We start from the raw sequence: 14,423 nt of genomic DNA, 5'->3' as shown, positions 1-14,423 counted from the left end.
GTTCCAAAAAGTTGGTGAAATATATTTGATCCTTTATTAGCAACTAGCAAGATAATCTTGAAGCAATAAAACTTATGAAACTGAAACTAGTGATATTAAATGTACTTAATCAGACTTAGCAAAGGATGTGACACCCGACAGTCTCTAGAACCAAACTGTCCAGAACAAAGCACAAATACGTAACTAAACCCTTTGCTTTTACTACGCCCCCACCCACGTGACTAGCTACCATAATAAACGTACAGCACAAATACAATTCAGGTAGAAAGCAGATGCATGACTCCTATAGCAACCCTAGCATCAACTTCTTAATGCATTATTTTCATTGTAGAAGCCCTGGAAGTGTTTTTTCTGAATTAGTTGCAGATGGGCTTTATATTGCTATTAGTAATAATCACTGATGAACAATCTCTCCATCACTGTGAGAGGGGCACTAGTTAGTATTCACTAAAAATATTATTAACTAGTACTTTTTTCATATTGAAAACTCCAAGAACTTTTAGAATAAATACTTTTTCATTGTTTAAAGTTTATGATGCCCTGCATCTACTTTTAAACATGTTCATGCCCCACCTAACATAAACCACTGTTTTCCTCCAGATGCTTTTCTCACATCCTCACAATTGCTCCCTCATCTACAAAGCTAACCCTTGCTACCTGTATTCTCAGGCTCACTCAAAGACTGCCTCTTTATACCTGCTCATTTTTCCATTAATGAACTACCTGACTCAACCCCCCCCCCAACCTCGTTTTGACTTGTTTCTAGTCAAGACAGTTGACATTCGCCATCCTATAATTATTTCCTCGCTTCCACACATTCTTCTCCTGGAAAGAAGAGTGCTTCTTCCCTTAGCTTTATGGCTACAAATTACAGACCTTTATTTGTTACTTGCTAGTGAAATGATTTTGTTGAGGTCATCAGTGAAAGCTTCCCCTATACGCTGGCTCAGATTTTGCAGTCTGAGCCAGTTTACTAAACGTTTGCACGATACAGTTTACTAAATACTGTATCATGCAAACATTTTGTTGTTGTTTGGCCTTTAGCTCCCAGTGGGGCATAGGCCATCGATGTCCTCCCATCTTTGTCGTCCTCTGTTCTGAACCAGTTTCTCGAGGCTGGACCAGGAGTGACCCCATTTTCATATTTAATATTTACAAAGTGCCCTTTAAAACCTGCAAAAGTGTTAGTGACTGATGTACAGTACTGTGCAAAAGTCTTAGGCATGTATATGTACTGTAGCTTGGGTGCCTAAGACTTTTGCACCAAACTGTAGTAATTTTATGTATTGCACTATACTGCTACTGCAAAAATAAGCAAAGACATATGCGAGTAATAAATCTGATTCTGATATGGGTCTCTATTGTGGATTGAGAGTAGGAAGGGGGTGCGGAGCGGGGAATTATGGTTGGGAAAAGGGGAAGGTAGAGGTGAGGGAGCGGGAAGCACCAGAGAGACATTCTGTAATGATCAGTAAATCAATTGTTTGGAATCAAACGTCCTTGCCTGGTGTCTTGGGGCTGGGTGCGTCTGCACCCATGCCAGCACCCCCCACCCGCCCCTGACACCCCTTCTCTGCCATCTGTCCGACACCCCTCCCGCGGCAGCACACCTTCATCATTCCCAACGTCCTTTGCTTCTGCCAGATTTACAACCTTGTTCTCTGCTCCACATTGACAAATACGGTACTGTGCAAAAGTCTTAGGCGTCCTAGCTATATATAGACTTTTGCACAGTACGGTATCGTCACTAGCTAAACTGGTAAATTAGCTGACCTAATATATTTATGTTTCATAAAGATCGTTTACGCTGCAGGATTAACTTTGTGAATGTTAGCTGATACCAAACAGGCCAGTAGTTGAAATTTCACAGTTGGCTCCTGTGCCTGTTCCGAGAGCAAGGGCATATCAGCTTCTAGCTTCACGACTACGGACTTACAGGTAATTGGTTTGGCAATGATGTATGACAATACTTCTGTGCCACATTATTATGGGACCAGTGCAGGAAATGAGAAAGTAGATAGATAGAAATGCATTAATTTAAACACCTTTTGTAACTTATAGAAACATTTTTATTCTTGAAGTGACAATATGGCTTGTTCTAATCATCAAATCATGTCAGAAGTCTGAGGTTTAAAACAGAATATTTTAAGATTTTCCTTTTAACAAGAAAATTGTAATTATTTGCCTTAAATCGACATCACAGTGACACTCACTGACTTGAATTCAGGGAAAGATGTAAGAAGTTGAAAAATCTTTCACAATTTTAAAATTACCTTTTAAATGTGTGAGTGACTAGGAGTCAGGCCTGGTTGATTACTTCTCTGCTCTTCATCATTAGAACCATTATGTTAAAATGACTTTGAAAAAATTATCTTCAGTGCAGTTACCTTCCTGGGAGCAAAGCATTTATTCTGTTTAATTTACTGTGCTTTCACATATACTGTATCAAAATATCAGTCTGCGGAAAATCCAAATTCTGAAGAAAGTTATTTGAATAGGCTCTTTCTAAATAAACTTATCAGATCCCATATCAGTCCTGACAGGACAGGGAATTAGTTTTGTCATCCTTCACTTTTCTTCACTGACACTCCTTTGTCTTATCAGTGACACAAGCAAAGGCTGGTTAATCGTCAGATTTCTAAGGATAGGCTCCTGAATCTAAATTAGAAGCAAATGACACGTCTCTCCTATTGGCTTGAGAACTTGTTTAGCTTGTGACAGTAATAACTGAACGAGGGCTTGCCATTTTGAGATAAATAATATTAAAATTTTCTAGCTTCACTGTGATAGCAGGTAATAGACCTCATTTTGAAACCTTAGCTTTATTTACTTCATGTAAGGACAAAATTCAAAGTATGTTTATTATCAAAGTAAGTATAAATTATACAACCTTGAGATTCGTCTCCTTACAGGCAGCCACAAAACAAGAAACCCAAAATAACCCATAGAAAAAGACTAGCAAACACCCAGTGCACAGAGAGAGAGAAAGAAAACACAAATGGACTGGCAGCACAGATCATGCAAACAATAAAAACAAGCAACAGCATGCAAAATGAAAGCGAGTCTATCAGCACAGAGCCCAGGGGAGCTGGAGCAGCCCTACAGCCTCAGCCTCTGTTCAGCACACAGCAGAGCAAATTGTCACAGAGCTTGCTGACATGAAGCCTGGAGCAGACCACAGACTTGGCCTCGAGAGCGGCGCAAATGTCATGGAGCAGTGAGCTGAACCGACCCGACCCGACCCTCGCCTCTGGTCCCGATTTCACAACAACTGAATTAAAGTAAACTGACTGATAATTTCATGCCTTATGTGAGAGAGTGGTTCTGCTATTGCAAGTAAGGGTTTTTTTTTGAATTTTAACTGGGGTTCCCAACCTTTTCTTTTATGTCACGGACCCCTACCGTTAACCGAGGGGTCCATAGACCCCAGGTTGGGAACCCCTGGTTTAAGGGATCTGGAAGTCAAGTGCTTGTACGCCTTCCTCAATTCTCCTTTCCACTCCTCTCGCCTTTACTTACCCTGTAGACACCAACGCTTGACAAGGGTCACAAGTTAAAGTCTGCCATGATATCCTCGAGTTTGATTCCTGAAACAATTCTGACAACCTATGTCACCATAAAGCTGTACGTTCTTTTGATAGCACTGCTGAGAGAGTAAGAAAATACATAAAAAAGTAAAGGTTTATTGGTTTGGTAGTTTAATTTCTCTCAACATATTTCTCCAATGTCATTAACAGTTCATGGATGGCTCTCAGCCAACTCTTTTGGATTTTACTGCTAATTGGGCTTTCATCTTTGGGGGAGCCTGATTCCTTTCTTCCCTCAGTTGTGATCAGTGATCAACCCATCAGTTTAAACCACTTCCAAATGATCAGAGAATGAGTAGTATATCCTGAGTCAGAGTTAAACAGAATTTAGCCCTAATATTTTTAAGAAGTTTGCACGGTGGACACCAATAGGATAATAGTAAGCCATTTTAGGTCACTTAATACCTACCAGAGCCAATCAAAACTTTCTTGCTTTTTTCTATAACTGTATGGAATAAATTATAGTACGTGGTAGCGTGCAGTACAGATCCTTCAGCCCACAATGTCGTGCTGACCTTTATAAACCTGCGTAATCAATCTAATCCTTCCATCGCACAACCCATAGCCCTCCATTTTTCTTGCATCCTTGTGCCTATCTCAGAGTCTTTTAAATGTCCCTGATGTATCTGCCTATGCCACCACTCCCAGTGCTCTTTGGCCACCCAGCACTCTCCATGTAGTCAAGATAAATGTATACTGCATCTGTTTAAGTGTTAGGCAGATCTGGTTGTACAACAAATGCAGTTCTGCGAACAAAAGAAAAGTTTTAAAATATTAAACTTTTTTTTACCTTTAACAACTGCTTAACAATTTGCAGAAAATATTAACAATACTCAAAATGTTACGTTAGGTGAGCATTCCTGGACTGTGCCAGGGACTCTGCGGTTTGATGTTTGATATTCTGTGTGTTTTTTGCTCGTGTATTGCTGTTTACACAATTTGTTCTTATTTTTGCACCTTTGTTGTTTGATGCCTTCTTTGAGTGGGTTCTTTGGATAATCTTTGGAAAAGGGGAATGCAGTAGGTTATGCAGAGTCATTCACTTCTGAATCTGTGCTCAAAACTAGCTCATAAATCTGTAGTTAGATGTCCTATTAAAATGAGATTTATTAGCACTGAAAGCTGGCACTGTGGAGGGCTTAAGGCTTTCCTATGGTCAGGTTGAGGATTGGCTGAAATCACAATGTTGGATCATGAAGCACGCTGACCTTAAACTGCTCTGCTGGTGGACTGGGTCCCATGCCAGCTACTGCTTCAGGTCCCATTGTTAATAGGACAAGACCAAATAAGTTAAAAAAAATACATGCAAAACATGACAATATTCAGATTTTTAAAAATCCAGGTACAAAGATTCATACTGATCACCCGATCATTCGTTCATACGTTCATTTGCTCCTCTCTGAGAGCCGCTGGGTTTGAGTTGCTCCTCTCGGAGGGGCTGCTTGGCTCGAGTCCCTCGGAAGGACTGCCGGGCTCAAGTCACTTTCCTTCGAAAGGCAGCTGGGTTTGAGCACTTGCTGTCCTCGATGCTGTGGAGGTGTTTCCGAAATTCTGAGATTTATGTATTGGGCTGTACTTCAAATTAATCGTGTTTCATATTGGCCTCTTTCAGTTTTATGTTTATTTTCATATTCTCACCCATTCTTTCTTGTTGCTAATTGGTGGGTTGGGGATTTGGGGTTTGATGTCTTTGCTGTTGTTTCTTCTTGTGGGCAATATATTAGATTTTTGTGTGTGGGTGGGTTGTGGGTTTCAAGTTTGATGTTCTAGGTGTGTTTTTGTATGAAGGAGGGGTTGGAGGGTTTGGGTTTGCTAGTTTCTGTTTCTTTTTCTTGGGGGGGGGGTGATGTCTTTTCTTCCAACTACTTCTGTAGTTTTCCTGTATTTCATGGCTATCTGGAGAAGACAAATCTCAGAGTTGTATTCTACATACATACTTTGATAATAAAATGAACCTTTGAACCTTTGTATGTTTGTGGGTGATCATGGTCGTTCATCTCTCTATGACCATGATTGTTCCTGGCAAATTTTTCTGCAGAACTGGTTTGCCATTGCCTTTTTCTGGGCAGTGTCTCTACAAGACAAGTGACCCCAGCCATTATCAATACTCTTCAGTGATTGAATTTCTGGCTTCAGTGGTCACATAACCAGGAATTGTTGATAAGCACCAGCTACTCATTTGACCATCCACCACCTGCTCCCATGGCTTCATAGGACCCTGATCGGTGAGGGTGGGGGGGGGCTAAGCAGGTGCTACACCTTGCCCAAGGGTGACCTGCAGGCTAGCGGAGAGAAGGAGCGCCTTACACCTTCTTTGGCAGAGACTTATCTCCACCCATCTATTGGTAATTGGACTTTGGCTTTTTAAGGAAACACCAGTTTGAACAATGTTCTGTACAATAGTAAATCAAGCACTTAAATAGTGCAGTGATGCCAGCAATATAAATGTCATCACTTTCACTGCATCTAGCGCCAATGAAGTTATGCTCACAGTTTTACTACAATGCAATAGCCAAAGTTAGGTGGAACAGTGAATGATGGCAGTTTTTATGATGCTACAGTATTGGAGATAAAAGTTTTATTTCCAAAGTAATCAAAAGATTGGAGAGAAGTCAAGTAAAAATTTTTCACTAAAGGTCAATAGAAGTGTAGATTAAATTCAGGAAGGCTTGCTGAATAACGGAGTGTAAACCACATGAGAAACAACTTGTATTATTAATGGAGGCAGTGATACTATCATATTCTCAGAGAAACCCATCTGGATCACCAATGTGCTTCAAGGGAAGAGATCTGCTGCCCACCTTTGTGATTCCAGCCCACAGCAATATGGTTGATTCTTCTCTCTGACGTGCCTGAGTAGGACATTTCGTTGTATCCAAAATACTGCACTAAAACTGAATATTGTCAAAAATCTATTAAGCCATCCTGTGTTGACCTAAGGCAGGGGTTCCAGCTTTTTTAATGCCATGGAGCCCTACCATTAACCGAGGGGTCTGCGGACCACCGAATGGGAATTGCTGACCTAGGCTGACACTGGTTGTAAAAGTCACTCCCAGCTCAGTTGAACTTGTGGTGTTCCTGTCTGGCTGGAGATTGGACTTTTAATTGGGAGAAGTGTCCCACAAAACAGCTGAGCAATGACTTGGCATAGTCACTCTAGAACTCAGTGGGATTGAAATTCTGTTCTTTTTTCTAAAAATGTAATAGATCAATGGAATGAAAAAAAACACCACAAGTCCCAAATCACAGAAACCAGCCTACTCTCTGTGGATGCTGTCTATGCATCTCAGTGCCTCAGTAAAGCAGCCAGTATAATCAAAGATGCCACACTCCCTGGACATTGTCTTTCTCCTCATTTCCAGCAGGCGGAAGATACAAAAGTCTGAAAGCAGGGGCCACCAGGCTCAAGGACAGCTTCTATCCCACTGTTACCAAACTCTTGATTGGACCTCTAGTACGATAAGATGGACACTTGGCCTCGCAACCGACCTTTTCATAATTTTGCCCTTTATCATTTATCTGCACTGCTCTTTATCGGAAGCTTTTACACTTATGCTGCATTGTTATTATTTTACCTTGTTCTAGCTCAATACACTCTGTAACGATTTGATCTGTATGACCAGTATACAAGACAAGCTTTTCACTGTATTTTGGTACATGTGACAATAATAAATCAATTCCAGTAAGAAAGTTGGAAGACTTTGTGCAGAGTAATTTTTTTTTCTCTGTAAGAAGAGGGAGAATATGAATATTCTTCAAGCTATTACTTGCTGTAATGCTTAATAAAAGTCTTTGTGCTGACAGTATTATAACGTGATTGTTCTGGTGGCATTAGTAGCTAAATTGAACTGGAACTTTCTGCTTGGGAACCAGACCTTAACAACATAACATGGTTTTATTCTGTGTGATTTTCCAATGAACTGCTTCCATGCTCAATTGCAGCCTAATCCCCACCAGCAGTGATTGTTCATCTTTCAACATATCTTCTGCGTTTTTTATGAATTAATTTCATGCCTGTATCAGATACCCCGTCCAATTAGCCTTGCCTGTCTAGTCCATTTAAACCCTGAATTACCCCTTAATCCGTTGTATTTTAGTCAACATGTGCACACAGCTTCCAATTTCCTCGCCATCTTGGCCAGCACATTGCGGTTCAATTTATTTTATGCATTTGGAGAAACAGAGCAGAGCAGGCTCTTCCGGTCCGAGCAACACATCTATCTAACCCTAGCCTAAACACAGGACAATTTACAATGACTGATTAACCTAGTCACCAGTATGTCTTTGGACCGTGGGAGGAAACGGATCACCCGCAGGAAACTCATGTGGTCATGGGGAGAACGTACACGCTCCTTACTGACGGTGCCAGAATTCAACTCTGAACTCCAAAGCCCCGAGGGGTAATAGTGTCACACGAACTGCTACGGTGCTGTGGTGGCCTATTATTTCATGATGATGATCGTGATCTTACGCAACAGGAAAGCAGCATCCACCAGCAGAGACCCCCCCCACCACCGCCCGGGGTATGCTTTCTTCTCGCTGCTACTATCAGGAAGGAGGTACAGGAACCTCAGAACTCACAACACTAGGTTCAGGAGCAGTTATTACCCCTCAACCATCAGGCTCTTGAATCGAAGGGGATAACTTCACCCAATTTCACTCAACCCATCATTGAAATGTTCCCACGACCAATGGACTCATTTTCAAGGATTCTTCATCTCATGTTCTTGATATTTATTATTATTTCTTTCTTTTTGTATTTGCACAGTTTGTAGTTCTTTGCACACTGGTTGAATGCTCAAGTTCAAAGGTTCAAAGGTACATTTAATGTCAGAGAAATGTATACAATATACATCCTGAAATGCTTTTTCTTCACAACCATCTATGAAAACAGAGGAGTGCCCCCAAGAATGAACGGAAGTTAAATGTTAGAACTCCAAAAGTCCCCCCCAGCTCCCCTCCATCCCATGCGTAAGCAGCAGCAAGGCAGCAATCCCCCTCCCCCCACTGGCAAAAATAAAGCACACCCGTTACCAGCACTCTAGCGTGAGCAAAGCAATAGCAAAGACACAGACTTGCAGTTACCGCAAAGACTACAATTGTACATTGTTCACCTGATAATTCGACATGCTGCAGGCTTTCTTTCTCCTAATAAAGGAGAAAGAGGTGACTCCATTCCATTTTCCAGCGAGTGGGGAGACATAACAAACAACTCGCTGGTTTACGAGGTTAAAAGTCTGTTACGTCACTTTTTTTGAGCTCTGTGCCTGGAGATCACAAGGATCCTGGGTCCCCAGGCACACAGCAGATGTTCCGACTCCCCCAACGACACACGGGTCTCCTGTGGTGACACCGACCCTTGATTCACCCATCTTTAGTTACTCAAGATCCTAGGCTTCTGAAACTGTGCCGAAATGTTAGGCCGAGACTTTGGCATGCCGAATAGCGGCCGATTGTGGAACCTCGAGAGTAGGTCCCATTCCCACAAAGAACCGTAGTTGGTGCAATTTATTATTGATTATTCTCTGGTTATTATTCTATTATGGACATATTAAGTATGCAAACAAGAAAATGAATCTCAGAGTTGTATATGGTGACATATATGTATTTTGATAATAAATTTACCTTGAACTTTGATGTTCGTTTGTTATGTGCCATGTTGTGTGACGTGGGCAATCATGGTCTTTCCATGACGACGATTGTCTTGGCAAATTTTTCTACAGAAATGGTTTGCCATTGCCTTCTTCTGGGCAGTGTCTTTACAAGACGGGTGACCTCAGCCATTATCAATACTGTTCAGAGATTATCTGCCTGGTGTCAGTGGTCGCATAACCAGGACTCGTGATATGCACCAGCAGCTCATACGACCATCCACCACCTGCTCCCATGGCTTCACATGACCATGATTGGGGGGCTAAACAGGTGCTACATCTTGCCCAAGGGTGACCTGCGTTACACCTCCTTTGGTAGTGATGTATTTCTGCCCCACCAAGACAGCAATTTTGATGATGTTTTGAAAATCAGCAGCGATCCTTGGCAAGCATTGATTAATGTATTTCATAAAATCCTTTTTTAATGGCTATTGGCACAAGTACCAAGCATTTAAGTTTCACATGAGACTATTAACCAGTGCAATGCAAATATAGCAGGCAAATTTCAACCTAAAGGAGTCCTGAAGCTGAACAACGTCTTGTGTTCTCTTTCCTCACACCCATTTGCCATGCACATGTTCCATATTACTCAAGTATTCCGCAACTGTAACCTTTTACAAAAGAAGTACCGTTTCAAAGATGGTTGACATCACAGGGATCTTTGCAAGAATACCACACTGAAGTTGCAGCTTAAGTGAATGCTTATTTCTGTTTCATACAGAATTGATTTATATTTCAACAAGATATCTGTTGATAAAGGAGAAGTGTGAATTATCTCCTTTGAATCGATTGATCTGCAACAGTCCTGTGGGAAAGTACCTTTCACAGGAATGAAAAAAAGAGAACCAACAACAAAACTATGAAAAAGTGTGAAGGCGACATTTCTGGCCGAGACCCTTCACCCAGTCCTAATGAAGGGTCTCCGCCTGAAACGTTGACTATTTACTCTTTTGCATAGATGCTGCCTGATCTGCTGAGTTCCTGCAGCGTTTTGTGTCTGTTGGTTTGGATTTCTAGCATCTCCAGATTTTCTCATGCTTAAGAATAAAACTACACTGGTTTGTATTTGTCTTCCCCTTTCTCGTTGAGGATAGGTCTGAGTCTGTTGAGAGGAAATTCCGAGATTTTGGGGACTTTGTTTCGAGGAACCAATTCATTCTAGTTAAAGCTTCCTTTGGGGTCAGTGGACACCTATACTGCGCCACGTGATGAGATGCAAAGTGGAATCATTCTTAGAGATTGCAGTTTGTTGTAACATGATCAAATAATGTCATTGGCAGGATAATCATGTGCATTGTTGGATAAATTATGACATGGAATAAGGGGGAAATCAAAAACAAAGGCATGTAGGTACTTGGACACAGGCTAATGTTTCTTCATGTAACCCCTTGTCCAGGGTTTGATCTGTGTGAGGTGGGCCAAGAGGAAGTGGTGCTGAAAACCGGGAAGCAGGCGAACAGAAAGACCATGCACTTTGCTCTCCAGTCTCTTCTTGCTCTGTTCGGTAAGTTTTGAATTATACTAGTACAACTGGAGCATGTTGCATGGGAAAGCAGATGTTGGATTGACTGAGATCAATAGAGTCCAATCCATTGTAATGAATGGAGCCTTCAGCATCATTGCTGTTGAAGTGGCAGCTGTGACAAAGAGAAGTCACAGTGCGATCACTCGAGTTGAGTATGATGTTCTCCTAAGGTAGGTTTTCCCAACCCTGGGGTCCACAGTCTTCTTGCTTCATGGCATTGGTCCATGGCATAAAGAAGGTTGGGCACCCTTGTCCTTGGGGGTTATTCTCTTAATGGGAATTGCCTGTGCATGTCTTTGTTTAATGTAAAGAGGCTGATGCACAGGCGGACTCCATACAGTCCTTGACAAATCTAGGTCAGGTTCCAATGGCATGGAATGCAAGATGACTGGGGATCCTTCACTGTTGCAGCCTTCCTCCACCTTCACTGCTGTTGACATGGGTCATCATGCTCCACAGATCTTAGTTGGATTGTTCTTTCTCTGGAACTTCCCCCTTGACCTTACCATGATGGGTGACCCGACCAGGAGCTGAGCTCCAGATAGCATTCCCTCGGATCTCAGGAACTCGCAGGCCTCTCCACCACAATATGGTGGTTGTCCTCGGAGAAGGTTATAAAGAGTATTTGCTATTTACACAGTTAAAGAACAGCACAACATCTACTTCAGTGCAGCCAGGAGGTTCCCCCCAGCTCCAAGGTATCCAAGTTATCTCCTTCCCCCACTGATGCTCCATCTTCTACTGGGTGCACTGGGCACTGAGCTGCCTAATGCGGGGCACAAGACCCTCCCAAGTAAAATCAAAACCTTTTGTGCGTATCCCATTTCAGCCGCAAAGCAAGCCTGAAGGAATTTCATCCTGTTTAAATGTGGATTAACATAGTCTCCAGAAAGAATGGTATGTTAAAACATATGTGGAGAACATGCAAGCAATTCGATTCACAAAAAAATAAGCTGGCATGACCAATGACATGAAAGATTAGGCCCAACGATCTGTATTCCTTCTCTGATGTTCCTGAACAGCACCGTAAAAAAGATACTGACAGATTTTGGCTCCTGTACAAAAGGCATAAGCTCTCCCATGTGTTCAGTATTGAAAACGACTGTTTTAAAAGTTTCGGCTCAGCTCAGTTGCGACATTCTTCACTCTGTGTAAGAATGTTCGAGCATGTAATCCAGGCTGTCCGTCAAGTGCATTGCTGACGGGGCTCTGCATTGTTTCAGGCGCTGACTATTGAACGAAATTTAAAAGAGGCACTCACTACTTGTTCCAGTAATTAAATGAACATGAAAATCTTTCAAAGCAGATTTGCTGTTTTTTTTAATATATGAAATACGCAGTTTTTCATATATCACCCTTCATGAAACACTTCCTCCACCAGGGGTTCCCAGCCTTTTTTATGCCATGGACCAATACCATTAAGCAAGGGGTGTGTGGACCCCTGGTTTGAATCCTTTTATCTTAAGGTTTGTTCTCATCTCTTTCCCTTGCGCCAAGCATCCATCTGAGACCCTGTCTGCTGATGTTCGTAGGTCACCTGATTGGCTCTCTATCCAACCCGAAAGCTACTCTGCTTGGTTCCTGGCCCGGTCTGCTCATGGACCAATCTCATACAGACCCCCTATTCAATTTTATCCTCTCCACTTAGCCCCGATATGCTGCCTCCCTGGACTGTGTTAACAAGATTTATTGATTGGAATTTAGCATGATTCCCTACTTGGTATGCAAAACAAGTTTGACCTAAAGACGTCAAAAGGATTTTGTGAAAAAAAAATTCAATTAATAATTTAGTTATTTTTGTCTAAGGATCACTTGACCTTTCAACAGAGGTTGTCATGCAGAAACTGCCTTCGTTTTAATGCAATTACACTCAACAAAAATGATTCATAATACTAATCGGAAAAGTATGCATGCATGGAGGGATCTTATTTATTTAACCTGTTTTATTTACAATCTGATTTCTCTAAGCAATGGAATAGGATGAGGAGTGGGATACAAAGTACATTATCAACTACAGATTTGTAGTGCACAGTTCATTCACTGGTGTAACAGATGAGTATCCAGCCCCCTGATGAATAAGAAGGTGTCTGCATAATTAGATAAGGGCGACATTGCATATTCCAATTTTATATTTGAAGTGTCTTCTTGGGTATCCACCAGAAAAATTATAATTTATTTTGTCATTTTGTTTATTAATGTGTGTGGCTGCTCCTGATGCTGTTAATATATTGTTCATCTGCTTTAGTTGGACGTGAATTTATTTATTGTTGTTCTGTTTTCCAGTTATTATTTTATCAGAATTTTTGGCATTCTTTCCCTCTTGCCCAGAGCACGGAGAGGTTGAGTGTCCTCTGCCGGAGGCAAAGCGAAGTATCTGGGTATAGATGCAAATCTGCAGCTATAGTGTGCATGCCAAAGGCACCGAGAAGAGTATTCCCCCGCCCCTCACCTTCTCTTTTTGAAAGTGCTCTGCCACTTTCAGCCTGTAATATAGAATCCTGGAAACCTATAAAGTGAAGGAAGCCATTCAGCCCGTCATATCTATGCTAGGCAAGACAAGACAAGTGTCTCCAGCTGAGTTCAGTTTTCTAGTTCTTGGTGCTTTGCCTTGTGGCGCAGGGTGCTGAAAATACACTCAGTGGCCACTTTCTTAGGTCCACCTGTCCACTTGCTCATTAATGCAAATACCTAAGCAGCTAATCATGTGGCAGCAACTCAAAGCATAAGAGCATGTACACGTCCTCAAGGGGTTCAGTTATTGCTCAGACCAAACATCAGAATGGGGAAGAAATGTGATCTAAATGTCTTTGACCGTGGAATGATTGTTGGTCCCAGGCAGGGTGGTTTGAGTAGCTAGAGAAACTGGCGATCCCCTGGGATTTTCATGCACAACATTCTCAGGACTTCGCAGAGAGGGGTGGATTGACATATGCGGCGTGGCTGTGCTTTCATATTTTTTCCCACTTTTTCACGTTGGACTGCACTGAGCTGCGAGCTCAGTTCAGTGCCTTTGAGGTGGTCTTGCACTCTTCCCCAAATCTGGGCTTCGCGACTACAATTTCCCTGACTTGCCTTGATTGCCCTTTTGTCTTCATTTTGGTTTGGTCAGTTGAAAATCTACCATACTTTTGGACCTTACAGAGAGAGGGGGCATTTATTCTTATGAATTCATTGAAAACAGGTGATTCTCCAATTTTCTCCATCAATAAATTGGGCGAGTGGGTAAGGTAACACAGAGTATTGTTCCTGGTGAAAGTTACTGTCATAATTACAAAGGGAATGAATAACTTTTCAGCCTCATAATTTTGGTTTGTATTTTTAGTAAATTGTTTTGGATTTTTTCTTTTGATTTGATACGATGCACAATGTTTTGTAGATTAGCTCAAAAAAGTTTACTTTATATTTTAAATTTAGAAAATGAGACAGTATAAATGTGGAGGCCGAAAACTTTTTCAATGCGCTCTTCCTATCTATCATCTTCTGAGACCTGCTGGTCCTATTGAGACTGAGTATTCACTATAGGACAAAGTTTAACCAGGTCTTTCTGTGGAGCCAAGTAAAAAATCCTTTCTGAGGAACTTCCTCTTTTCCTGTATGATTTTCTGTATGAATTGTAAAACACTGCTCCCTCTGAACTAAGCAAAGGATTTACAATGTGCC

At 41.6% G+C, this 14,423-nt stretch overlaps 1 protein-coding gene across 3 annotated transcripts in view; it reads left to right on the top strand.

Moving 5' to 3' along the window:
• The window catches only part of ttc28 (tetratricopeptide repeat domain 28), a 945,172-nt gene that overhangs the window by 917,557 nt on the left and 13,192 nt on the right, over positions 1-14,423 (top strand). For all 3 annotated transcript variants that reach the window (XM_072248021.1, XM_072248020.1, XM_072248022.1), the window contains one exon: positions 10,635-10,742. In XM_072248021.1, coding sequence (XP_072104122.1) covers positions 10,635-10,742 — 108 coding nt within the window. The remainder of the gene's footprint in view (positions 1-10,634; positions 10,743-14,423) is intronic.

The sequence above is a fragment of the Mobula birostris genome, chromosome 31, assembly GCF_030028105.1.
Source record: "Mobula birostris isolate sMobBir1 chromosome 31, sMobBir1.hap1, whole genome shotgun sequence".
NCBI classification, from domain to species: domain Eukaryota; kingdom Metazoa; phylum Chordata; class Chondrichthyes; order Myliobatiformes; family Myliobatidae; genus Mobula; species Mobula birostris.
Note: the sequence above shows the minus strand (reverse complement) of the source record. Positions and strands in the feature narration are given on the sequence as shown.